Here is a 27,466-nt window from a genome sequence, read left to right as displayed (position 1 = left end):
TCTCGGTCGTAATCAGCCCTTGAAAAAAGAGAAACCAAAATGGAAAAGTGATTACCCCATGACAGACGGACAGTTGCGCAGTAAGAGAGATGAGTTTTGGGACACAGCGCCAGCTTTCGAAGGTCGCAAGGAGATTTGGGATGCCCTCAAGGCTGCTGCGCATGCTTTCGAGAGCAATGATCACGAACTGGCACAAGCAATCATTGATGGTGCAAACATAACACTACCACATGGTAGGTTCATCTAAGACGGATGTGGCCTGTGAGAAGTGTAACAGTAGGTTAAGGCAAATGTGTTTTCAATGTGAAAATCAATTGAGATATGTATGCAATAGTTTTAAATACCTGTATTTCAGTATGCGTGTCTTCCTATTTGATGTTTCAAAGCAAAGTCATGTTAGTGTGCAGAGGGACTGAGAAAAGCTGCCTTTCTATATTTACCTAAATTTGAATTTATGATCTGGTACGTGGTTTAATGCACAGTTAGTGTCTGATCTCTGTAGGCAATGCTGGTGACTTTCTGTAATCTCTTGAAACACCTGGATGCTCAAAGGAATGATTTTCTTAATTTTTTTACAGCCTCCTTTTGTAAGGGAGTAGATTTCACCTAGGCCCCGATCTTACGAGTTTCTTTGGCACCCTGAATTGTTGGGGATTTTAAAGTTTCTTTTCTGAAGAGTATGAAAAATTTTGCCGAAAACCTGATGCTGGTAATCTGCTGTAAGATCTTATATACGATAAACTGTAAGCACTTACTTCAGATGCTTTCCCGTTCATTCTGTTGTTCTGAATTCTGAAATTCTCCTTCTGAAATTAATCAGTTCCCTTTATTCCTAATAGAAATACAGTTCAATTTCTCTATTAAAAAAAAAATAAAATATATTGAATGGATTTGTCACGTCAGTAACCTGAAACAATCAGGATGAAATTGAAAAAAACCAACCAACCAACCAAAAAACCCCCCAAAACCCCCCCCCAAAAAAAAAAAAAAAAAAAAAAAAAAATCAACCACCAACCCATAACAAGGCGCACTAAACTGAAGCAGGTATGTGTTCTGGTTAGGCTCTCGTTGGTGTGCTCTCTTCCAGAAGGGGCATGAAGAGGCTTGCATCAAATAATGATTTGGCAAATTCTGTACCTTGCTTTCCAGGGTAACTAGTTTTCATAAGATTGATTTTTTTTTTTTTTTTTTTTTTTTTCCCCCCCCCCCCACTAAGAAGTCACAGTTGATCATGTATTTAGTTTGGAAGGGGTGGATTTGGGGATTGGTCCGTCTTTTCCCATCCTAAAGTGTGAAATATTACTAGTAGTTGTGGCTTAACGTGTTGTTTTCCCCACTCTTGAGCAGTCAGGATCTCTGAAACATCGCCGAGAGGTGGAAACTTGCAGTGCTGCAACACAACCTGACTTTTCCATAATTCATGTACAGTATTGTTGTCATCCAGATCATTGTTTGTTTTCAAGGAGGTTTGTGTTTTGCTGGTTTGACTGATGATGAGGGAGTTTTTGTCAGGGGTGGTTATGCATATGGAAATGTTTTCTGTAGTAGCTGTAGTCTTAAAGAGGAATCTGTCAGTTATTTCTAGAACCTCCCAATGCCAAGGAGATCTCGGATCTCCTCTTTGCCAGACCTGTTGGAGGTCAGTATACATTCTAGGCCCAATTCTTTGGAGAGAGAAAAATAATTTCCCTGCTGTGAGTTAATATGATTTTCAAAAGAGAGAGGAAGGAGTCAAGTTGTCTACCATGGAACTGGTATCAGAAGACCTCTTTCTGCCTGTGTTTGTGTGTCTTATTTCTTTCCTTGCACTAGTTCATGAAACTGGTCAGAATCTGGAAGTCCTGAATTACCTACCAGGCTTCTTGATTTTGTATATCAATACTGTATTTTTAAATAGCATATTATATTTATTCTGTGTCCAGAAAACAACAGAATGTTCACCTTCTCAGTTGATAATGTTGCTGGATTTTTGTCCTTCCAAAACACCTACATTGCTGAAAATGTCCCAGAAGAAGCTTGTAAGCTGGGGGGAATTGTATAGGTCTGGCAAAATGGATAACTGAAGTTATAGATAATTTTAAGTCACTATTCAGATAAATGGAAGTAATTAATATCTTGGAGATTGAGTATTTGCAGACCTAAGGTAGTGGCTGCATTGTTTTGCTTAGTTGCTAAAATAAAAACAGTAGAGGTCAGGAAGATTCGTGTTATATATGGGGCAGGTTTAACAAAATACAGATCACCTTCCACTATGGTCTCTGACTGCTTATGTGAGTTGCTCTCCAGATCAGACTTTAGCTTAGCCTGAAGAATTGTCTCTTAGTGTGTGAATGTTCACTGTCTGCAGTGAGAGTCTGAATCTGCTTGTGACCGTACACAGAAGACTGATGGAAACATAATTCTTTTAGTAAAAGAAAATTTAAATCACGAGCATGATTGTGCAGTGAGAGGGATATTGTTTGTATAATGTGGTTATGGAATTTGATGAGACTCCTGTAATGAGCTCTTTTGACCGCGTTAGATTATGTATTCAGTTTACGTGTTGCACAAGTGTACAGATGAACAGCACTTCCAGGGGAAACATTAAATTTATGGCATCAGGTCATGCAAAGAAGCTGTTTGACATATTGGGTCTCTACTTCCTCTTGTTAGAGTGGCATAACAACTTGTAATTGCAAAGGAGGATTTTATTCAAGTGGGAAAGTTTAAGCAGTTTAAGCCTACCTGGAAGCTGAAGTCTGTCTTTGGGTTCTGAGATGGAGTGACTTGTATGTCTGTGTTCCTCACTTACAAGAAGAGAGGATGTGTAATGTATAGTTTCAACACTCCCAAGTTTGAAAACAGTGTTTCTTAGTTTCTTGAGTAACTGCTTATTAAGCTCAGACTTCATAAGCATGTTTCAGGCTTTAAGTCCCAGCAGTTTCTGGTTGCAAGCAAAAATCTGCAACTGGGCAGATAACTCGCATTTCTTCTCTTTGGGCAGCCTGAGGAATGTAGGATGGATGCTGTGCCCTGGAAATTAGCCTTTTAATGTCATTGAATGCAATACTTAAGGGTGAAGAAGTATGTGAACTCTTAAATTTGGCTTTTCAGCAGATAATTTGCATGGGGTCCTGCCTACTACTGGCAGACTGTAGTCTGCTTTCTAAGGCCCACATGCAGAATATTCAGAATATTTCAGGAATAAGTCAGGAATCAAACTTGTATTAGAGGCTCTGTTGCTCAAGCCAGGCCTGGCCTGAGGCCGAATTCCAAATACAGAGAATGTTTTGAATATTTATCCAGGATCTCGAGTTTAGTAGTGATTTTTGTACTCACAAAATTGTGTTACTTGCTTTTTATTCAGCTTTCTGCTGGTGATAGTTGTCTTGTGCATCAGCTGCTTGCGTAGTTCTCTATGCAATGTGACCTTTCCACTACAGAGAAAGCTACTTCTTTTAGAAACTCAAGTATTTCTTAGTCATCAAGCATTGTTAGTGCCACATATGAATAGATTATGAATAAAAGCCTTCCACTTATGGGCACAGTAATGCCTGCTCTCAGCAAACTGAGCTTATCTCCAGGCAGGTAGAACAAACAAACTGTCCTTGTTCCGAGTGACACCAAAAACCTCCATGGTTTTGTTTACAAAAAACTCCCTTTGTGCAAAATTTAAAAAGAAGGGAAAATAGCTGTTAATGCATATGCAGCAGCTGGATTTCTTAAGTATCCAGTTCTGTGCTTACCTGACATATAGCATTGTCTAGATTTACCCATGTCACTGCGGAGCAGTGCCATGCCCTGCACAGCGTGGTCTGTCTTCCTGCCCTGGGCTCTGCGCGGGGGCCTGAAACATGGCCGGGGGGACCTGTCTCACCTCTGAAATTCATCTTTTGTACCCTTTTTATTGTCTGTAGCTGTTTACCTCGCCAGGCAGCAAACACACATTCAATTCAGGCTGTGTCTTCTGTAGCAAAGTTAGGATGAGAATCAAAATGCTTGCAGAGCCTCCTGAAATAACACCTAAATGCCTACATGCAATTTTGTCTTTTGGTCCACCAGAAACCCTGGTAGAACCTGATTGGGAGTGCCAGAATGCCTCCTTGGAGTTGAGGCTTTGTTTCTTCAAGGAAAAGGAAAAATTTGCTGCTCAGGCTGTGCATGAAAACACTCTGTATTTCCCCAAAGAAAGCAACCATTTAGGAAGATGATATGTAGAGATCAAATCAAGGTGGTTTTTTTTTTGAAGTAAATAATTTGATAGTGTAGCTCTGGCATTTTTGTACGTGAAAACTTGTATTTGTGATGGGACATTCTTCCTTTGATTTCTTAGCTCGCCAAAGAATCTTGATTCCTAAGGAAATCTAACATCAACTAAGATAAATTCCTTTAACTCTATCGAAAAAAATGGAAAATTTTTAACTAACTTTTTTCCTCTCTTGACAAAATAGGTCTTCTTCAAAATGATGCAATACTATGGCATTTCCTGTCATTTATTTTCTATGTGTACAACCAAGGCTTAAAAAAACCAAACCCAAACATCTACATTTTAACGGTCCCTGTGTCGTAAGCATGTTATGTATGCGTTCAAACTGCATATTACTTACAAAATTAAACCTTGCGGGAAGAGGAGGAGTGGGAAGAGGGGGCTGGGAAGTAAGGACTGAGAGAGGTTTGCAGATACAGATTATGACCTAGCTGATGCTGCAAAAATAAAATTGCTTTTTTATTCCAGAAACCTATAGGAAAGGGAGGAAAAAACACATCTCTTCTAAATGCTGCGTTCAGCCAGATATCTCGCTTGTCTAACCTGTGTGAAGAAGACTCTAACCAATGTAATTTTTCTAATGGATGCCTTTTGCTGTCTTCTGCGGTTAAAAATAGCACGTAAGAAGTATTAAATAGATAAATAAGCTTGTGGGATGGGCTTAGCACTTCTCATCTATCTTTGGTGCCTCTGTGGGATGTATTTAAAAATAGAAATAACGTTATCGCCAATTTATACTTTCTTTTTTCTGATGTCTTAAAGTAGTATATCCTCAATATTTTATTAATGAGTCCATTTAAATTTAATGAAGAACATTCTTACATACTTCTCAGCTATCAAAAAGGCAGTGTTGGAGTGTATAGTATTTTATTAGGGTCTGCACCAGATGTTAGTGGTGAGCTGAACTTGTCCTAAAAGTAGTTAATATTAATTGGAATCTGTCTGGGGTTAAGTGGAGTTTTCAAATTTCAGGATGGACACTTAATCTGCTGTAGAATAGTTACCAGTACATTGGATTTAACTCTTTTAATGCTGTTTGAATGATAAAAGGACCTCTTTGCTAAGGAGTGGCTTTGTCCTCGGGTGCAGTCAACTTCTCTGTGCCTTAAAATACAGCTCCTGTAGCTCGCAGCATGCTTTTTCAGTGAGTAGTCTTGCAGCACTGGCTCTTTGTGTGCAAGCAGAACTGTCACATTTACTGTGTGTAACACTTGAGATCATGAAAAGTGGGGATGTGAGTATTTAACTTAAATGCTGGGGAAAAGTAGATGAAATTACTGAAATGTTCTTGCCGTGAATAGAGCATTTTCTTCCCCTTTGGGTGAAATATTCAACAGAAAACCATATTAAAAAAACCAAACCCAGACCAAAAAACCCAAATTCAACAGCAGCGGTGTAACGGAAAGCATGCTTCACCTCCGCTGCTTACCCCACCCCAGTCCAAACACAAATTCCTAATTCCAGCAAAACGCTTTTTTTCCCTATTGAGCTGTAACTGTGCATCATACTGTGATATTTATTGCCTTTGGGCCTGATGTTTCCCTGTACTAAAGAGCAGCTTTTAATGGCTGTGCTTGCAGTGCTGCATCCCTCTGTGCACTGCCTCCCCTTTGTGTGCACTGGGGTTTTGGAGATGGTTGCTGCCTGAGAGGACGTTGCATGGCTTCAGGTACCTGCCATCCCTTAGTGCTCGGCTGCATCTCGGTACAGCGCTGTGGTTCAAGAGTCTATCAGGATGCACATGCTCCTTACTCATGGGGTTGGGTTTGTTTTCCTTTGTTTTTTTGTTTTTTAAGTACTTAGCTAGTGCTATGTGAACACTTGTTAGTTGTATTCGATAAAGAAAGTTGCCCTCTGCTACGTTGAAAACTTCATTTTTGTTTGTAAATGAAGGATTCCACGCTGTTGTTCAAGACCTTGGGAGTGCAGGGTGGAGGGGAGAGAGGATGATAGCTAAAGCTGATGGAATGGTATGGTTTTGAGTAAACAGGAGAGCAGTCCATGGCATGGGTATGTTTGGCAAGATGTCAGTGTTGCTTTTAGGTTGATTGCATTCATTGTGCGAGGAGTCCCAAGGAGGATTTTATACTGCTTAGGTAAAACACTGGGAGCATTGGAAAACTTCTGCTCCCTGCTGCAGCTGGTATTTCACCTTCTCTCATTGGTCTCGAAGTAAATCAGAAGAATTATTGAAGCTTTTTTGGAAACGAAAGCTGTACCTATGCTCGGAAGTGTTGGACGAGCACACAGGTTATTGATGGTGGGCATCAGGGTGCTTTATTGCTGCCTAGTGCTGATGGACTGTGCATATGTTACCTTTATTAGGATGGTGTTTTATTAACTGTGTTCAGTGGATGCTATTACCTTGTTCCTATCATTACTGAGATTATTCTAATGTTTGGGGAAATTTCAGGCCGACAGGTTTTGCCTTGCTCTAATTTCTTTTCTGCAGTAGTTTCATGAAAAGTTTACATACCAACATCATGCTGGTGCAAGAAATACAGGATTTGGTTAAAGCAGTTGTTCATCCAGTCTCAAACACTGGGGAACACACAGCCTGTACTGGTGATAGAGGCAAACCATAAGCAAAATACCATTTTCTTCTTCCTTGCCGGACTGAGGAACACAGTAATGATGGGAAAGCTGAGCAGTATATGCCATTGATACAAGTTATTAATCCCAATCAGCCTCATCCTTGCTTATAAGGAGAGGGTGCTTATAAGAGGGTGTGTAGACCCTTTTGCACAACAAAACCACCTGAGGTTGTATATGACTTGGAGTGAGGGAAGGGAGGAGTTGTCATGGTAGCTTATTTTTGTAGAAACAATAACTGAGGATGAAAATAGCATTCAATGCTTTTATTGAGAAGGAACCAGACAGTTCCCTGTCCTGGAGAGGGAAAGTCAGCACCCAAGTGCCAGCAGTCCTTTTAAGGCTGTATCAATCGTTAGTGGCTGTGCCACTTCGTATTAATTTAATAAAAGGTATTGTATATCACAGGTGTATAAACTGGTTTGTATTAAAGCCAGATCCTATATTAGAAGAGGGGTTCTTTATACCATCCAGGAGTGAAACCAGACTTACTTTTTCTAAGTCAAGTTGAAGCATGGTCTCTAATTCAAATGATTAGAGATTTTATTCTGTTGCAGACATTGTGTATCATCTTTTAGAAAATACATCTGCTGCAGTGTGTTTACCTATCTGCCAAACCCTTCTCCTTTGTGAATGTTAAGGCTCCTCATGTCACATGCTTGATCTTTATTAACGTCCAAGAACTGCTGCGAGTCCCATTAGTAGGATGCTACTATAAATGAGCTTTCTGCAATGGGCCCTGTGTATCCATCTCATGTATGGATTTTCCAGGCTCCCAAAACAGTAATTACTAAAAGGGAGCTGCCAGATGTAGATGGGAAGGGAAGTAGTGGAAGGTAGTCAATGGGCTCTCAGGAATTAGTCTTTAAATTCAGAAATATCTACAACAAAATCATGTAGTAGATGCTTAACACTGACCATTTAATGTATGTCTCCCATAAAAAGTAGCTCCAGAATTGGAACTCTGTAATTTTTGCAGGTTTTTTTGTGTGATGGCTATATTGAATTTAACTGTTGTATTGATGAATCTGTGGTTGAGAGAATCTGTACAGTAAATTTTGCTGTGGCATCTTTAGCATTTAAATTGAATCTACTTCTGTAAACTGCTGCCCATTAAGCCACAAGATCCTTGTGTTTTTTCTCGCACCGTTGCCTGCAAGCTACAGTATCCATTGCTTAGCCTTTGCTAGGGGGTTGTGGTTGTAGGAATTGCTTTCTCCGTAGCTCATTTGTCTGAAGAGACTTTTTAACTGGCATTGACAATATATTTTTTCTGTAATGTATTACATTGTCTACACACATGTGAAATGTTGAACGATGTATTTTTGTATGTGGATACAGAATGCTCTGTCAGGATTCTCTAATGTCTCTTTAAAAGGATAGTGAATGGTATTTTGGTGACTGTGGCTGTCTAATTTTAGATTTCAGCAGACTTAGGAAAGCTTTGGGAGGTCTGACTATCAAAGCGTGTCTGTCAATATGATCAGCAATAGTACTGAGATGAGCATGCAGGCCGTAAAAGTTAAGGAAACTGAATTCATTCTGTAGCGAGTATCATAAAATTTACAGTTGAGGTTATTAATTTTTTGCTTTTTGTTTTTAGTTGGCTGTTTTTTTGTAGTAAACTCCGCTCAGCAGAAAGCAGTTCTTAGTTTGAGGGGAGGTTTTTCTGGTTTGTTTTTACTTCAGTTAAAAAGATACCAAAAGTAAGCAATTAAAACCCAGAAATTGCTGATGTCTTGCAAGTAACCAGGCTAGCTGCTGTTAGCGCTGAGGACGTGAGTGTGCATTAGGAGAGCGCTTGTATTTTGGTTTTTCTTCTACACATCAGTGTCTATTTTTAAAAGTTGTTGACATCAAGTTCCTTCCTTAGGTTTGTCTTTGCTAAAATGGTTACTGAATACATTGAGTCTAGCTTTTCCAAGAGTGCACCCAGACTCTTTTAATGTCTTCCTGCCTCCATGTGGACACAACACTGATAGATACCGTGGAAAAGGGTTGCCCACCCAGGGGAGAGCTGCGGTCCCAGTTTTGGTGGTGTGCCTCTCAAGTTTTGGCAATGCCGGTTGTTGCGGTCTTGTCATCGCATTACTCTGAAGCGTGGACATGGTGCGAGGACACGACAAGTGTGCAAAGAAATGCTACTGTGCAACTGCTGGATGGACACCTGCTCTGGGCTCCTGCAAAGCGGTGAGGGAGACCAACTCATGTTCAAAATCCATTTCATTGAGCAACTTTATGCATGCTCCATCTACCCTCTCTGTCCTCAGAAAGTACCTCCTGCTGATGAAAAATATCTGAAATGCTCTGGCTGTTTCACTTCTTCTGCTCAGGCATGGGGTTTTTTTGTTAGAAGACTTCATCTAAATTAGGAATCTTCAACCAGTGGCTTCCAGGCTGTGTGCTCCCTGCTCGGACGCCAAATTCAACCTGCTCCAACCCATTTCCCAGTGGCTGCTCAGAGGCAGCTGTGAGGGTGACAGCTTCTCCTCCTCTGCTATCTCTTACCTCTGTGATTCTTGGCATTTTCTCTATCTGTTGTGGAGCTGACATGCCTGGGAAGATGGCTTATTGCTCTTGGGAAGCGCCTTTTTCCAAGGAGACACGCGTGCACACAGCATTGGGGAAGGGCAGATGCACTGCTGCTCTGCTGTGTGAGCAAAATCCTTATAAATGTTACACTCAAAAAGTCAAGAAAGGTCCCTTTGCTCTGTAGTTGTCACAGCTGAAGTCTGGCTGGATACTAGGAAGGTCTAGCAGGTTGTCTGGTAAAAGGGAGAGAATTGTTTCATTTTTGCTTTTGATCCATACAAAATTTAGGAAGGCTGAAGTCAATTATTACACCAATTACTTCAAGTTTTACTGTCCTTTGGAAAAGGAAATGAAGATTCAAAATGTAGATGCAAACTGCAAAATATTTAAACCTTTTCTAAAGCCTTGTTTCTCATTCTCTTTTACCACTTTCTGTTGTCATTTGGTTTAACAGCGCTGTCAAGTCTGTACAGCCTCATCACATGACTGTTGCACAATTGGGAGCTTTAGCTGTATGTTTCTTTTTAAACTGGAACTTCAAGGAGGAGATACTCAATTTATAAATATGAGTGAGAAAACAGCTCTTCCTGGCTGAAAATACAGCACGTTATTTCAGTTTCTGGATGCTTAAAGCAATCCATCTGTTTACCTTCACACTGAAAAAGGGCAAGTTTGCAGCATTAATTTATAGACTATAGTGCAGCAGAAACACCTTTTTATAGTAACCACTTCGGAGCTGGGAGTTGAAAGCTTTGGAGAAACCTTTGATTTGATTTTTATATTGAAGTGGAGTTGTGAATGCTTACACGTTTGAGTACTTTCCCCATTTCCCCTTTGAAGGACTTTTAGGGGAGAGAGGCAGGGAGTTAATGTGAATAACCCCATCCTGCATTGACCTGGAGTCTCACAGCCGGTTGGTTTTGCTCTTCAGCTATGTTTTGTCCTATCTTTGCTCCAGTTTTTACTCTAAAAGGACCCATGGAAAGCACAATGTTACTGTGAGGGTGTGTATAAAGCACAAAATAAACCGAGGAAGAGAAGCTCTTGGGTTTGTGTGAAGTGGTGTAAAAGCTTTCCTAAATAGCAAAGCTAGCTGTTGCTGGTTTCTTTCATTTGATACAATTCCTTGGATTGTTTTTGCTTGAATCAGAAGAGGGATGCAAGAGAACGAGGAGCCAATGCTGTGCGGCAGGATGGAGCTGCTGCTTTGCCAAGTCCCTTCTTTAGAGCTGTTGGCACTTTGGAGCGGAGAATGTGCATCCTAGCAGGGGAAGGACTGAGAACTAGTGACTTCGGAGTGTGTGGGTGTGTTCAGCATTTCTTTCAGGTGTGAAGCACAGGATGGAAGAAGGCAGAATGTATATTCTCAGTTTGGTAAAGTGAAGTTGGCTTCCTAGTACTGACCAGGGCTGTGGACTCTGAATGCTTTAAGCAGCGGAGCAAGATGAGCAGGTTGCCTGCTTCCCTTTTATACAACCTCCTTGTTCCCCCTGCACATCTCTTCATGGGGCCACAGGATACTGAGCAGGGTCAGTGAACATCTCTAGGTTTAAAACGTCCTTTGCCACAGCATTGGGTTGCTTTTGACATTCATCAGTTCCCCTGTTCACTTTATAAGACAGCTGCAAGCACTTATAGCAGGGCGACTTGATGGGTATTGCAACAACAGGAACAGGCAGGAGCTGGGAGTCAGGCAACTGCTGGGATGGTTTTGCTGCTCAGAAAAACATGTGTGCATCCACACCCTCAGAAGTGGTGGGAAGGGACCATTTATGAAGGGCCCTTACTTTCACAACCAGTGTCTTGCATGCATTTTAGAAAGAGGAGGATGTAAATCAGCAGTGATTTTAAAATGCACTGTACTGCAGAGGAACAGTCGTCTGCCATGTAATAAAGTGATTCCTAACAGCCCCATTAAACGGGTTTTTTCCCACTTGGGATTCCCAGTGGATTCGTTTCCATCCCCTAGGCTGGGTGTGACTCCAGGTTTCTGAAGAGTGCTAGGGTGTAGCCCCGGTGTCCTGGGAGGACTGTGTTCCACTGGGATCTGGTTAGAAGAAGTGAGAGATGGAGGTGCTTGAAGAGATGCTTGGACTTTCATTGCTAGGCTGTCACCATGCAGCTTGTGGCTGAATTAAAACCATGTGTTTTGTATGGTATTTTTCATTAGAGAAATGCTTGTTGTAAAAGTGAGCTGTTCAAGAGATCCCCTGACTGAAAATTAGAGAAATGCTGACAAACTCCTTTGTAATTGGCAATTCCATGTGAGAAGGCGGTGTCCGCAGTGCCTACCAGGCGCTGCTCCATGCGGTTGGTGTTTCTCTTGTTTTCAAAGAAGCAGACAACAGCCAGGCTAATGTTTGGCCAATATTCATGTTCTTTCTGCATTGCAACCGCTGTTCATAGCATGTGGTGGAAAGCTGAGCACAGAGATTAGCGAGTAGAGAATGAGGGGAAAAGACAATAGCTAATCAATGAGGCAATTAAAGATAATAATTGGAATTGAGTTAGTGTATCGCTACTGGAGGTGCTTTTATTCTAATGATGCATGTCTTTCTGTTATTTTAATTTTGCTTTCTGTCCTCTTGAAAATTCCAGATCATTATGTGGGATCTCTTACTCTTTCCTCCCGTTCTGTTAAAGCTAACATGCTTGGGCCAGTATGCAGACACTGAGGAGTAGATACATTTATTCACAATGTAAAATACACCTGCTGCTGCTTTAAAGCGAAGGGCTACTGTGGAAGATGGTGAGAAGACCCATCCATATTTGGGAATTGCTTCAATTTCCTTACCCTCCTATAGCCTTCGTTAGTGCTTGTGGCACTGGGACGTGTATGATTCTGTGGCTGCTTGCTCATGTGTCAGGTGTTTTCTGTAGGAACAGTACAAACTCTGACGTCCTGGGTGCAATGCGCTGGTGCTAGCGAAGGATGCATTACGCTGTTATGCTTCACCGGACTCCTCCTAGCCTTAAAGCAGAGTCTGTTTTCTCAAAAGCTTCTTCAGTTCGGAGCTTCAATTAAGATGATGCTTTCTGTCATTTCTGCTGTGGTTAATATTTTTAAAATAGATGCACAACATCCTTTCTGAGGGATGCTGGATTTCCATGTTTTCTTCAGAGGATTGAATCAAATCATCAGGATGTAAAGCAGTTGTGGCTGGCTGAAATATTTATATATCTAAGTGCAGGTTAGAAACTATCAACCCTTCAAATAAGACCCACTTATGGCTACATCCTACAGTTGTTTTCCTTAAATATTTTTAACTCGTACTCTTGTTTTTTAAAAGGTATTTTGAGGAGCTTCGTCAACTTAATTGCTTGGACTCTTCTCAAGTCTCTTCCCCTGGTAGCATATGCCTGTCTATTTCCCGTCTTTGGTTTCAATTTGCCTTTTCTGGTGCGGTGAGGATGACTGTACAACACTGGTTTTCAGAACTGCATTTTTTTTTTAACCATTAATGTAAGACCAGGAAAGTACAGCTAACTCCTTTAAGGAAAAAAACCAAAGAACAAACCAAGACTGACTCTACATGATGGTCATTAAATGCTCAAAGTAAACCCAGACTCATGGCAAAAGAATGTCTCAAATTCTTCATATAAGAAGCTGCAGACTGCTTGTTGATCTGCATGTTGCAGATCTTCCAGACAGGAGTATGTCTGTTTTAAGTGAATACTCCTCCTCTGGTATCTGATAGTGGTCAGGACATGATGTCTAGTTTATTAGATGCTTCACAGGAGTGGACATTTACTGCATCATTGGCTCCTTCCAGCAGTGGAACTGGGTATCTGCTTCATCTGCCTTGCTGTCTGCTGGTAAAATGAGAAAAAGAAATATGAAGTGTTTAAAATGTATTCCTCATTGAAAATTTCGGTATAAGCTAATGAGACCCTCCTAGATGCTGCCTTCTGTGTGAAAAGGTGATCTTCAGAGGTGGTATTGCTTGCTTCTGTAGCTGACACAAGAGCGTTTTGCCCTAAAATTGGTATTCCTGAAGGAACTTGTGTCCTTCAAATTACTTCAGTTCGGTAAACGAGGGGCTCAGCCAGACCTTGGGTGTCTCGCTTGCTCCTTGCTCATGGATGTGTTCTGCTGCTCCTCCATGATCTCCAGTTGACAGTGTCCATGAAGTTTGTCATCTTTCTCTGTTTTGTTCAGGTATTTAAATAATAGGAAGGTGGAAACTTTTCTCCAAGACCAAAGCAAGATAGTTATGGTCACAAGTGTCTTGAGTTGCAGGAGAAGGCTTTTTCCTAGTGCAACTTTTTAGGGCCAGGTAATGGCTGAAGAAGGTCCTACCTGGGGTGTGTTAGAGGGAGCCTGGGCGGTACTCACTAGCCTGGTAGTGAGCCAAAAGGAGGTATTATAGTACTTTTAAATCTTCCACAAGCTCTTTCAATAAATACCTTGGGATGGTAACTTCAAGTCATTACTGGGCTTCAGTGAGTGTGTTACAGAAGAGATTCGCCTCTGGCAATGGAGGAGAAAACTCCTGAATATCTTCAGCACTTAGCAGGCTGATAAGGGTGCATTAGAGCCTGATGAAAGCATGTGACAGACACTGGCATCATCTGGTGAAATCCAGATTTGCCAGTAAGGGGAAAAATACTAATTTCTAAGAAATTTAGTTTTTTCCTTAACACTAATGTGCCCTGTGATAGTATAGCTTGAAAAGGTTAAAAGAATAAAGAACTTCTAAATCAGAACTTGAAAAAGGGTGAGTTTGTTCAGACCTGGAGCTGGTGGTTGCTTTTTGCTGAGTTATCACTGAGAAGCAGAGTGAGCTTTGCTTTTTTGCTGATGCACGTCTGAGCCTTACACAGAGCATAGTATGGAAAATCTGGTGTTTGTTTTGTCGCATCATCGCGAAGAAAACTTGCAACGAAATAAACGTGCAACAAAAATATTTCCATACATGTTTTGACTATTAGTTATTATACAGAAATAATGAAATCTCAGAGCTGCCTTTATTTGTTCCATCGTGATCAAGCAAGTTTTTTGTAGAAGGTCATAGCTGCAGCAAGGCCTTGAATTGTTAACCTGCCTGGGCTCTCACCATCTGTGCAGATCCCCAAAGCCTCTGCTAGGTGGACATTTAGGGCGATGCAGCTCTGACTAACATGCAATCTTCTACGTTTATGCTTAATCAATACATTTTTTTAATTTTTTATTTTAAATAGTGTAACTCTGAGGGAGCAACATCTTGCAGGTGAAGAGCACATTACATGTCATAAAGCAATGCTGCAGCCTTCTGTTGCTTCAGGTCTTTCCTGTAACCTTTTGTAATCCTCTCTGCCCCCACCTTTTTAAACAACCTTGCATTGTAATTTTATTTCAGGATGTAGGTACTAATGTGGGATTGTGTCAGTTTGCTTGACCTCCCTGGAGCCTTTAACATTTTTGCTGGTTATCCTTGGAGACTGAGCATGCAAATGAATGACTTCCATGTTCGTTAACAAGTCTTTGAATGTCAACATGGGGATATAGGCAAGTTTGGGAGCAGTAAGAGAAACATGGTACAGGGCAAACTTTTGTCTAGGTCATTCTGTGCTTTCTTTCTGTCCCTCATGTAGCTTTCTACATCCTTTTCTCATTGCAAACTGATGGGGGACTTCTCTGCACTCCATAAAAGCCAACATTTGCTTTTGTGTTTGATCTAAGGGGTGGTTTTCACTGGTCTGTTAGCTGAAGCTATAATAAGTGCTATCTCAAGCCAAATTTCCATCCATATGCACTTTGAGCTCAGATTAAACGAAGTCTCAAATATAATTTTGCTGCCCAGAGCAGGCATTGTGGTGGCCAGGGGGGTTGTTGGAAGGTTAAGCACACTGGCAGTGGTCATGCAATGGAGATGGAGCAGCTTGGGTTGCTGCAGTCACTAGTTGCTAATTGAACCTCCCCGCACAGAGCAGGACTTCTTAGCGTGGTCACGCTGTACCTTCTCCACCCGAGAAGCAAAAGGGCATACTTTTTCTTGAGGTGGCTGCAAGAGTTGGTCCAAGGTAGAACAAGCAGTTAAGGACAAGTGGATTATACTTAATGAGATTAGTCTCAAGCAAAGGTAAATTTATCTTTGCCTTTTGTCTTATTTGGAAAGGAGTGCAGCAGGCTGTGGCATATTTGTTGGATGATGTGTTGGTCCATGGTCTTGATCGCTAGTGTCCTGCTGATCTTAGCTAAAGGAAAATCCTCTTAAAGTAGAATGCAAAGAGCATGGCATTTAGTTTGTCTTCCAGAGGTACCTGGAAACAGCAAAGTAGTGTGTCATATTAGAAAAGTGAGACTGAATAGTTATGTTTTGTATATGGTTATTATGCAAAAAATCCTACCGTAATGGACAAAGACTTTTTCTTCCAAAAATAGTGCTCACAAAGCATGTTGCTTTTCATAGGATGATGGAGTCTGTAATCGTAGGGATCTAGTTTAGGATTAACAGAACTTGTGCAGTCCAAATGGCATCTGCTGCTGTTTTGTGAAAGAGTAAAGTGTTAGTCCCTCAAGAGCCAGTGTGCTGTGTTTTCTGGTGGCCTTTCTGCAACGTTGTAGTCAAACATCCATGACTTCTGCATTAGAAGGAGACTTTTACAGGTCTGTTTTAGGAGAGCAGAGGAGAAGCTTTGTGGACCTCCAAAGAAAGCGAAAACTGCTTAAGTCTTTGTGATTGGCCAGAAAAAAGAAAATATCTATTGGTTCTATAAAATGCGATTGTTAACCTCCCATTTGGTTTTCCATTTTAACCATGTTAAGTCATAGGATTTTGGATGCTCAATGTAGGTATTCACTCTTGGTTTATGGGAACAACAGACTAGTTAAAAACTCAGGGGTAACAAAGGCAGTGACAACTTCTGGAAATCTGTGTTCGGCTTCTGTGCATCCTCACACTGAGCAGATAACCTGCTCGCTTTAAACATTGCCAAGTTAGCTGTCCATGGAGCGATATGATGCAGGCTCAGATGATTGTGATACTATGCCGCCTTTTTTTCTGCAAATCCCTCTACCCTCTTTAAGAAGATGGATAATGGAGAACAGCAAATGTAAATGGAGGGCATACAGAGAAGCTCTCTTACCAACCAGTTTTTTTTTTAATTTTTATCTAAGAAGCCTGTCTAGACAGGCATGTATTTTAATGACATGCAAAGCAGAATAGTACATGAATACTTCATTAATAAAAAGACTTGTCATCTTTGAACCCTGATGTAATGTTTCTTGGGAGCTGTTACCTTCTTGCAATATTAGATCCAAGTTTTACAGAGTGATACAGAAGTGGCAGTACATATGATATTGCTAACATGACAACTACCGAGCATTAATACATAATTGACTTTCTCTGTCAAACCTGATTTGGATAAAGAACAACTCACCAATCAGTCAATCTGTTCTAGAGTTTGTATCATGGCAAAAGCCTGCAAGAAAAGGGATGGGGAAACTTGTCGTAAAGGATACCATGACCGGGTGACTGGTTAACCAGCCTCTGAACCCATGGTTGTGGTTAAAATTCACCATGTTCTTGCATTGTTTAGTTCATAGTTGTTATTCATAGCCCTGGTCTAGTAGCTGGCAGTCCCTAGCCACGTTGTGGGTTACAGGTGATTACCAGCCCAATGGGTGTCTTGGTTGTCTGCTGCAACCAGAGCAGACGAAAAGCCAATGAACTGCATAGACTGTAAGTATTTGTGCTCTAGTAAAACTGTATTAAGGAAGAATTAGCTCTGTTCTGTAAGTTACACCGCTGTTAAGTTTTGAGCTTTCTGGCGTAGGTCCCCTCTTTTCTGCCTTCCCCTTTCTCTGGGAGATGAGCACGGTGGGGCTGTAGATTGCAGTTCTGACAGGATTGCCACTGCTGCTGTTGGCATTAGTGAGGATTTTTAAGAGGAATTTTGAGGCAGTTGGTTTAGGGCCCTGAGCCTCCCTTTCCCCCTTTCCTTCGCAAATTCTTCTGTGTCCCCACCCATCCGTCCTCCCATGGCGGCTAATTCCTGTGCTCTCCCTGCTGCAGCGCAGTGAGGACAGTAAGGGATGCACACCTACTAACTGCAGCTAGAATTTGAAGAAAAGTGGCTTGCTTATCTAGTGCAGAAATTTGTCTTTCAGAAGACTGTGTTAATCTTAATTATCTTTCACCTTCAGCCTAGTTAATTAGTGCTAATTAATTAACTGATGCTGGTGCTCTGCTATGATAAAGGGAGCAGATCAGCATGCCCAGTGATGCACCTTGCATACCTGCACCAGCCTTTTCCCAAAACAAACACCCCCTGTTCCTTCCTTGCCCCTTGTCCCCAAAATCCAACCCAAACCAAAAGGCTTCTGGAAAACATAGGTAGCAATGGCGTGCAAGCAGATTGGCTTTCAGTCACAATGCATGGATGAGACGTACCTCAGACTGGGTGACAATGGCACATCCCTCTTAGCCAGCAGGTTAGTGCAGAAGGAGCTGCAGAAGCCCCTTGTTTCACTTCACTGTTCGGATGCATCTCTGTTTCTTTGGCAGGTGAGTGCAGGCAGTGCCATCTGAGAGTGCAGGCTTCGCTCTCTGCAGGGCTGCTGCCCTCTGGTTTCCGTAGGTACCGGGCACCACTGATTCAGGGATAGCTGTTTGGGTTTTCCTCGCCTGTGCCAGTGTGCAGGCATGAGTTGCAAAACTGGTTTTAAGAATGGTTTATTCATGAGATTGCCAGCTTGGTTCACAAACCTGCCCTGCACTAGGGCAAGGTGTGCTTAGTTTGAAGCAGGATGACTTAGATACACATAGGAGATCTTTGGCTAGATACTCTGACTGAGATTTGCTCTTTAGAGTATTATTACAGCAAAAGCAGCTAGTTATGATCGTTCAGGTTGGAAGGGACCTCGAGAGTCCGTGTAGTCCATCTGTCTGCTGCATGTGTGTCTCAGGTTATTGCCTTGCAGAGCCTTTTCAGACAGCTGCATGTACGTTATTTTATCAGTGATCTTGGAGCTTAGGTGAGCCAGGTTTTCTAAAGAACATCCAAGCATTGAGATGAGTATGAGCAGTGCAACAGCTGATTCAGTGAACCAGCTATGAGGTAGTTCTCCTGCCAAAGAACGGGGTGAGACGATTGCAAAGGCAGTAGCAGAGTATCTTAATTTTCTCCTCCTTTCCCTTGTTGTAATGCACTAAGCACAATTCCAGTCTGTCTTGTGCCAGTTGCCGCAAGTGGGAGTGAACTGGTCCGCGCTTACCAAGCAGCTCCTGAAGCACTGGGATCTCCTGCTGGCTCTGGGAGTTCTCCTTTGTGGAATTGAGCCAGACTGATAATGTTCCCATAATGGAAGAGCTGTTTTTCAGTGAATTTGAAATGAGAATTATTAAATGCTTAAACACTTAGGATCTACAAACCCCATTCTTTAAGGAGCTGGATTAAGTCCTTTATTATAAAGGGAGGCTGAAGATGAGAGCAGAGCTGGGTTGTGGAAGGAGTTGTGCTGCAGCTTAGGAGACAAGCTTGTACCTTTGTAAAGGCTTTGTACAGTAGCTTTTTGGTAGTTTAAATTTGCATAGCCCATGAAAGTGGAAGCAGCATGCGAAGGGGCTTATATATGTGGTTTATTATCAAGTGCTTCATCCACGCTATTAATGATTATAGTTGCTTTATTGTTCTCCATACGTGGTGCAAGGCACAGGCTTGCATGAGTACTCCCACGCGTTGCCCTCCAGAAAATGGGAGAGCTACAGTTGCTAACTGCAACATTAAGCTGTTTCAGTCATTATTAAGTTATACAGGATTTAATGTGAAAGAGCTTTTTTTCTGTTAACTCCTCCCAGTTTGTGATGGTTGTAGGTGAGCTGGAACAAACCACTACGTGTTTTTACTTGTTCATCTCAATCCTGTTCGCATACTGAACAAAGCCACCCTTCACCACGCTCGCATGCTGTTGACATCAGTACATGGTTTTTTTGTTTGTTATGTGATCCTGTGTTTCCCAGCTGTGACCTGGAATCAGCAACTAATAAAAATGAAGAGATAGTTGAACTTTTCTGCCTCAGTCCTTGCTCTCTAGGAATTGCTGTACTGTAGGACCCAGAAGAAGATTCACTTGTTTTCTGATGCTCATAATGAGTTTCAGGCATTAGTGACCTATATTGGATTCAAACCAATAGTCTACAGGTGAAAACTCTACTATTGCCAATTTATTCAGCAATCCAGGCTCAGCTTGGGTTTGGAATGAGAGAAAAACAAATGAACCAGCTGTTCCTTGGGCAAATGTGTTATACACAGATACTTTAGCTCCTTAAATTAGCTAGTCTCATTGCAATGCTAGATTTTATTTTGTGTCGTCTTAATTTCTCTTCCTGCAGCAAGTCTGTCTGGGGGAAGGGAAGGAGAGATGGAAATCTGCTCAGTTCTTAAGTTCTGGGCGTTTCTGAGTAATCCTCCTCAAAATCTTAAAGAAATAGAAGGCACATCATGAACAGAAAACAAGAAATTTGCTGCTTTTTCTGAAGAGAGAATGGTATGCAGCTTTAAAGAAATGTCAAAATGCTGTTAAAATGCATTAAAACTTTTTATGTTGTTAGATGAGTGTGGTCATATATGCCTGATTTCAATTACTCTTGCAAAAGTTTAGCTTCATGTCATTTAGGTCTCTTAAATTGCTAGTCCTTTTATGTGCAGAAGGACAAGTAAATCCAAACTCTGAACTGCTTCGGGGTGGAAGCAGTATTTCAACCAGTCCTTTTTTAGTGTTTCCCCTTACAAATCCAGAGAAATATCACCATCCTAATAATCTTGCTAAAACAAAGTTTTTATGGCATGTGAGGCAATTCATTTCAAAATGTTCCAATTCCGTATGCTTGATCACATCTGCTTATTTTTCCGCCCAAAACTCTCAAGCTGTCTCCTACCTGGATAACAACCAACAAGAAGCTCTGCCTCGCACCTCCTTCCAGAATTCCTCAGTCTCCAAGCTGATACCACTTTTGAAATATTAAAATAATCCCATCTGCTGTGGTTCTAGCATCGTATCTTCTGTTCTGTCTGACTTGAATAAGCCTATAAACTCCGTAACTGTGTTGCAGCATTGATACTGAATGACTCTAGAGCTTGCTTGACAGTGTAAGTCTTTAACTAGGAACTTTTCAGAATAATGAATCGGTCAATGAGATCCTCAAAGCACTCCTTAGATCACGTGCCATGGCATCTTAATTGTGAATGATAGAAAGTTGGAGAGGATTAGGGTTTGGGTGGGTGGATTGGTTTGTTGGTTGGTTCTCTTATTGACTTTCCTCACAGGCAGTTCTTCATGTTGCTACCAGGATGTTTTTATGTCCAAGTTTATTAAAGTCATATCAACATAGAATCATAGAATGGTTTGGGTTGGAAAGGACCTTAAGGATCATCCAGTTCCAACCCCCTGCCATGGGCAGGGACACCTTCCACCAGACCAGGTTGCTGAAAGCACAATCCAGCCTGGCCTTGAACACTTCCAGGGATGGGGCATCCACAGCTTCTCTGGGCAACCTGTCCCAGTGCCTTATCACCCTCATGGTGAAGAATTTCTTCCTCATATCTCATCTAAATCTTTCCTCTTCCAGTTTAAAGCCGTTGTCCCATGTCCCATCACTCCATGCCCCTGTAAAAAGTCCTTCCCCAGCTTTCTTGTAGGCCCCTGTAGGTACTGGAAGGCCTCTCTAAGGTCTTCCTGGAGTCTTCTCTTCTCCAGGCTGAACAACCCCAACTCTCTCAGCCTGTCCTCACAGGAGAGGTGCTCCAGCCCTCAGATCATCTTCGTGGCCTCCTCTGGACTTGCCCCAACAGGTCCATGTCCTTCTTGTGCTGAGGACCCCCGAGTTGAAGGCAGTACTGCGGGGGGGGGTCTCATCAGAGCGGAGCAGAGGGGCAGAATCCCCTCCCTTGACCTGCTGGTCACGCTGCTTGGGATGCAGCCCAGGGTACGGTTGGCTTTCTGGGCTGCAGGCATACATTGCTGGGTCATGTTGAGCTTCTTATCAACCAATACCCCCAAGTCCTTCTCCTCAGGGCTGCTCTCAATCCATTCTCTGCCCAGCCTGGATTTGTGCTTGGGATTGCCCTGACCCAGGTGCAGGACCTTGCACTTGGCCTTACTGAATTTCATGAGGTTTGCACAGACCCACCTTTCCAGCCTGTCAAGGTCCCTCTGGATAGGCTTGAGAACCTCATGAACATCTAGAGGAGTATTGAAATGCACAGAGAATACTCAAGTATATGAAGTATTGATAAGCTTAATTTGTCCTCTCTTCAATACTGTTCTACAATATTTCTATAACGTCTTGATCTTTCATGTCCAGCACAGAATCCTTCACCTAGACCTGCATGCCTGCCACCCATCCTCTATGCTGCTTTCTTCCTGAAATCTGCCCCTCTTACGTGGTTTCTTTATATGATCCAGCAGTGAAAATTCAAAGTACCAGCTCACCCTTTCGTATCTGAACTTGGTCTGGTCATCTGTTGCAGTGTCCAGCTGCAGGATTGGAGGAAGGAAGGGGAAACCTCCCTGAGCAGGGCTGCGAGCGGGCTGTCCTCGCACACCTCTGGGCACCTTGGCCACCAGCAGAGCACGGTGCTGGCAGGGGAGGGCACTGGGCTGCCTGCATGGACTGTGAAACCTCTGTTTGTGTTCCTTTTTCCTTCTCTGGTTTAAGGAAGGCTGCATCCTTCATGTGCTGTAGCTGGTTGGTGAGGACCCTGGTTGCCTAGGTAACAGGAAAACCTTAAAAATATTTTTTTTCTTTTCTCCCTGTCTTTTCTCATAAAAGCTTGACATTCTTTTAGTACCCCTTCCTGCTGAATAACTTGTGTCATCCAAGCTGATGTATCTTGCAGAAAGGATCTGAAACATGGTTTTCAATTAAACCAGCAAAATTACAAAGGGTTTTGTAGTTCAGATGTTTAATTTCCTGCATGCTTTGCACTGCGTAAGGGATGCTGCAGCAAATGCCTCGGTGAAGAGCTGCCATCTGGCTGGGGATGATAGGCCTCGCCATGGTGGCTGCGGGTAATTCAACCACTTTCTCTCTTCCTCTCCGATAACTTGTGTTTGCCTGCATCGCTTAAAATAGCTCCACACTCACCGTGCCTTCTGGTTAACACCTTCAGCAATTGTTTCACATTTGAACTCCAACCAACGTAACGCCCCTTTGCGTTCTGCCTTTGAGTTTGTTGCCATTTATGACATCTTGAAGGTTGTAGCAGAGCCTGACCCTCTCCAAAGATCACTTAATGTAAAGCCCACTGGGAATTAGCTGGTTGAAGAGGACTGGGCTGTGTGTGCACAGCTCCTGTCTCTTTGCAGGTGAGGACCAACACCTCCTCATCTCCTCCCTGGAACTCCGGCTTGGCCTTCCGCAAGCACGGTGTGCCGGTAAGGAGATGGTGCCATCATAAAGTCTCTTCTGCTCATAACAGTTGTCTTCTGTGCTTTAATCAATATATCCAGTCTTTAAAGCCATTGAGTGTTAGGTAATAGGACTTAAGAGTCTTAGGGATACTTCTACCAGTGTGAGTGGAAGAATGGGATTACTGGTGACGTTTATGGTAGCCTGTTGTTACGGTAACAATTTGTTATAAACCATTTCTTGCCTAGGATGGGACTGTGCAGTTATTAGTGGCGAGAGGTTTCCTCTACTCTGTCTTTTTTTTTGTCCCTTTTTTTTGTCCTTTAAAAGACAGACCTCCAAGTTAGCTACTGTTTCAGAGGATTTTTTAAATATTGCTTATCTGACTATGATTAAGCAGTTCAGCGTTTATAGCATATGCTTTGACCTTGATGTTAGTTCAACTGGGCAAGGACATAAATGATGAAGAAATTCCTTAGCAAGCATATGCCATGGTATTCAAAATTATCTCTTTGATATGCTATTCTAAAGCAGGAGCATTCTTTTTAAGATACGCAGCTTTTAAAGAAGTTTCTCTGCTCTGGCTCAACTTAAAGGCTGTTAAGGTTTGGATTTTTCTTTTTTTTCCCAGCAAACTACATCTGCTTAGTTCTGTGAACTGTGATCCAGAATTTAGTGCTGTGACATTTACTAAATAGATCAGGCGTACAGAATGAAATGAACATTGTAAAACAAAATTGAAGTACGGGAACTTCAGGCTTTAGTCTGTAAATCACAAAGTACCATAAAAGGTATGGATCTGATACAGTTTTGATAAAAGTGGGTTTCCTCTGAGCTTCATAAATGATACAAGACTGTAATAAGTGGTATAACTATATTTTTCTGGATTTCCTTTTTTTGTTTTGTTTTCTCAATAAATCTCAGGGCATGGCTGCCTTGGTGCTAGCTGTAGAAACAGAAAAGTGTCCAAAAGCAGCTGCACCTGAACCATTGATCTTTTAGCCAAAGATTTCTTCTGTGTGTTTTCATCAACGTAAATTAACCTTAAAAAAGGGGAGCTTCTGTCTAAAAGAAAGGAGATTTCCAGCTCAAGATGCTGCTGTCACAGTGGGCTGAGTGACACAGTATATCCCCAAGTTACAATTTTGTATTGCGGTAATTTTGCTGATCAAACAGCAAAGTTTAAGACAACTCACTGTCAGCATGAAAAAACCTCCAAGTAAAAAAACCGCTCTGAGTTTCTAACAAGGAGCAGTTGGGTGTTGTGTGCAGAACTGCCGAGTCAAAGAGTTTTTAAAATACTCCGTAGCTCAAGGACTTGGCTCCTCTTCAAACATTTCCAGCTACACCAGGATGGGTACCTTGCAAGTGAATGTGCCTCCTCTAGGGGCAAAAATGTGGAAATCTGTTACAGCAGGTAAATTCAAAACAGGGGAGAAGCATCTGCTTGGAGTGTGAATATCTGCGGTTGTTTAACCACAGTGAGAAGGGATTTCTGCTGTGATTTAGAATGCAGCTTCCTCAGCATCTCTGTTTCCTGGCTCGCTGCAAGAAGTGACGTGCGCTGTATGCAGCAGAGCTCTGCTTTCAGCCTTTTCTTACTTTAACTCTTAAAGCATTATGAAAAATGTGCTGCCATTTTTCCAGGGTAGTTCTTGAAATATCTTTATAAAGTCTGTCTCATACTGTGAAAGAGTCAGCTTGTATTTGTTACTTCAGTAAGTGTTACAATTTTTGAGCTGTTGTGTGCGTGTTGCACCATCTCGATAAGTTGCGAGGCAGCACACCGCTGCTCGGTCATCGTTAACACGAACACCCCGATTATCCCGAGGAACCTCTCAGGAGTCTGGGGAAAGAAAAATCACTCCTGAAACTTCAGGGCTTTGCATATGGGAGTTGCAGATGCTGTGCAAATATAAAGTGTGTGCTGGGTGTCACGGCTCTGGTGGTGACGCGGCGTTCCATACGGAGCCACAGAGTTGTCCGACTTGGGTGGTCATGTTTGTTTGTTCTGGCAGTGCTCACTAAAACATGAGTCCTATATGAAACTGTTTCAGCGATATTTGAATGTCTGAGAAGTTAGAAAATCTTTCTTTCACAGTGATCTTTTGCCTTTGGTCTTTGCCATTTTGCCTCTCCACAGCTCAGGTTCAGGATCGTGTAATTCATCCAGGTAGCATTTTCTGGGTGTACATGTGCCCTGAATATGGGGAGAACATCATCCTCTCTTGTCTCTTCCTTCCTGCCGCTTTTGAAGTTTATCCTAGTTTATCTGGAGGGAGGGGTGCGTTTGGCTTTTAACTCAACCCCAAGTTTCCATATGAAAACAAGGTGAAGCAGTTTTTAATGAAAACTTGAGATTTTTGTATCAAGCCTTTAAAGCCTGAACTCAGACCACATCGCTCGGATGATTTAACAGTAGGGTAAATGCTTCCAAGTGTAACCTGTTCAGTGTTAAATATGAAACGCATTCATACTCAATTTTTCCCTTTTTATCTCCTAAAGGTGCTCTTACAGAGTGTTACGATGAACTGGGCAACCGGTACCAGCTTCCCGTCTACTGCCTCGCCCCACCTATCAACATGATAGAGGAGAAGGGCGACCTGGAGACTCTGGATATTCCTGATCCCCCACCCAATTCAGGGCACGAATGCCAGCTTCGTTTGCGCCTGTCCACAGGCAAAGACCTCAAACTCATGGTCCGCAGCATGGACACGGTGTACCACATGAAGAGGCGGCTGCACGCGGTGGAGGGAGTGGAGCCGGGCAGCCAGCGCTGGTTCTTCTCGGGCAGGCCGCTGGCAGACAAAATGAAACTGGAGGAGCTGAAAATCCCAAAGGACTACGTGGTGCAAGTCATCGTGAGCCAGCCCTTAGCAAATCCCACCCCGGTGGAAAACTGATTTCTGCTTGTTTATTGATTCTTCTTTCCTCCATCTCTGTCATGGGGTTTGTTTTCACTGCCCTCTCTTCTTTCGGTTTGTCCTGCTAATGGATTTGTTCCAAGAAATGACCAGCAAAAATTCCATCTGTGATGGAGATCTGCAAAAACAAAACATAAAAATGTAAACTGGCCTTTGGGGTTTGCCTGGTCTCATATTTACCACAACAGCAAGCAGCACAGGGCAAGGGCAAAGGAAGGAGCAGGAAGAGGAAGGGAAAAGAGAGGAGGTATAAAGAGGGAGGGAGGAGATTGTCGTTCACTTAAACAATACAAATATGTAATGATTCTTAAAACTGTCGGTGGTATCCTGATCCATGGAGCCAGAGCAACATAGAGCACTTTTAAAAAAAAAAAAAAAAAATTAAAACAAATCAGTTTATAAAATTTCATATCAGCACCACATACAGTTCATGCAAAAATTGCAGCTGCTCTGGGTAAGTCCCACACTGCCTGTTCACAGGGATCCTTTCTGGTTTGACCTAACTCGCATGCTTCGCCCAGGTACCGCTGGGGCACAGCCAGCCTCAGGCAGCGGAGCTGGGCTGGGGGATCGGTCTCCGTCCCACGCAGGCAGCTCCTGGTGATGCTCAGACCGAGCAATTGTACATTCCAAGATGGCAACGCAGTCCTGTGCCACTGCTGGCTCCCGAGCTGGCAACGCAGCCCGCCAGAGCCTTAGGCAATAACTTAGTCAATGTATACTCTCACGTACTGTACTGTAAACTTACTTGCTACAGGACTGACTTAGCCTGAAGTTTACTGGCTGACCGGCACCTGAATACGTGCCTGCTGAATTACTGTATATCACTCAGATCATTAAAACAAGCTTTGATCAGGCTAGCTAAGGTGAGTGATGCACTGGTCTGTGCTTAAGCATTAGGTGCATCACCTTTGTCAAATGGTACTGGTGTAATAGGTCTAGGTTTAATTGCAATGACACCCAGATGCAATGGATTGCAACTTCCCCTGCTCAGTTTCTAGAGGCCACAAAGCATGGAAGATGTTAAGGAGGATGCGACAGCACACAGTTTTCAGCTTTTCATGTGTCATTCGAAGCAGCAGCCAGTCTTCTAGCTCTGGTGACTCTCCAGCCAGGATGACTGGAGGTATCCTCACCGACACACGCTGCGGCCCAGAGCATGACGGTGGCGGTTCACAGCCAGTGCTTTCCCTTCAGAATGTAAGAGGAGCCCTTTTGGCAAATGACAAATCCTTTTGTAGTCTCAAAAATCTGAATTGGAGCATATTTGAGGGGGAGGGGGATCTAATTGCTTGTTCCCTCGGTCAGAGATGCTCTCTGTGTTCCTTTGGACCCTCTGCACCCATCTGGTAATGCCTTTGGTTGAGATCAAATGCTCTGTTCCTTTTAAACATGATTTCTAGTTTGCCTGGGTTTTTTAGCCGTCATTGAAATGACTTCACTTCTTCCAAAGTCAAATGTGCTATTCAGGTATGAATAGCGTATTTTTATTGGTTTGTGTCTTCCGTCTCTGAAGCAGTGGTCTAAAGCTGCAGCTCTCCCAGCTCTTTCTTGTCTGCTAGTGAAACTAGTGGGTTACGTCGACAATTTTAAACTTGTTACTTTTGCTCCTTCATTTAACTCCATAGAACTCAAGTTGCTCCAACTTGAAGGGAGTTTTTGCTCCATGAGCATCAGCATAGAGCCAGAACGAGCAGAGGTCATTTGTACAACATCACGAGTCTTTCCCAGCAGGTGGAAGCAGGCACAGAATTTACATTGGATGGAAAACAGATCCACATTTTATAGGCATTTTGCACCCTACCCCAAATAAATGTGGCTTTCTTTTTGGTCCCCAT

At 42.5% G+C, this 27,466-nt stretch overlaps 1 protein-coding gene across 1 annotated transcript; it reads left to right on the top strand.

The window, feature by feature from the left end:
* On the top strand, window positions 1-25,933 carry UBTD2 (ubiquitin domain containing 2). The gene is made up of 2 exons (XM_009710321.1): window positions 1-233; window positions 25,210-25,933. Exons 1-2 carry the CDS (start codon window positions 59-61, stop codon window positions 25,605-25,607), a joined length of 573 nt encoding a protein of 190 aa, XP_009708623.1. The 5' UTR covers window positions 1-58; the 3' UTR covers window positions 25,608-25,933.
* The last annotated feature ends 1,533 nt before the right edge of the window (window positions 25,934-27,466 follow it).

This window comes from Cariama cristata, unplaced genomic scaffold (assembly GCF_000690535.1).
Source record: "Cariama cristata isolate BGI_N322 unplaced genomic scaffold, ASM69053v1 scaffold13481, whole genome shotgun sequence".
In the NCBI taxonomy this organism is placed as follows: domain Eukaryota; kingdom Metazoa; phylum Chordata; class Aves; order Cariamiformes; family Cariamidae; genus Cariama; species Cariama cristata.
Note: the sequence above shows the minus strand (reverse complement) of the source record. Positions and strands in the feature narration are given on the sequence as shown.

Bases quoted from the DNA above. Each gene is read 5' to 3' on its own strand.
- UBTD2 (XM_009710321.1), top strand. From the start codon at position 59: ATGACAGACGGACAGTTGCGCAGTAAGAGAGATGAGTTTTGGGACACA. The intron at 234-25,209 runs GTAGGTTCATCT...TATCTCCTAAAG, and splicing joins AAACATAACACTACCACATG to GTGCTCTTACAGAGTGTTAC.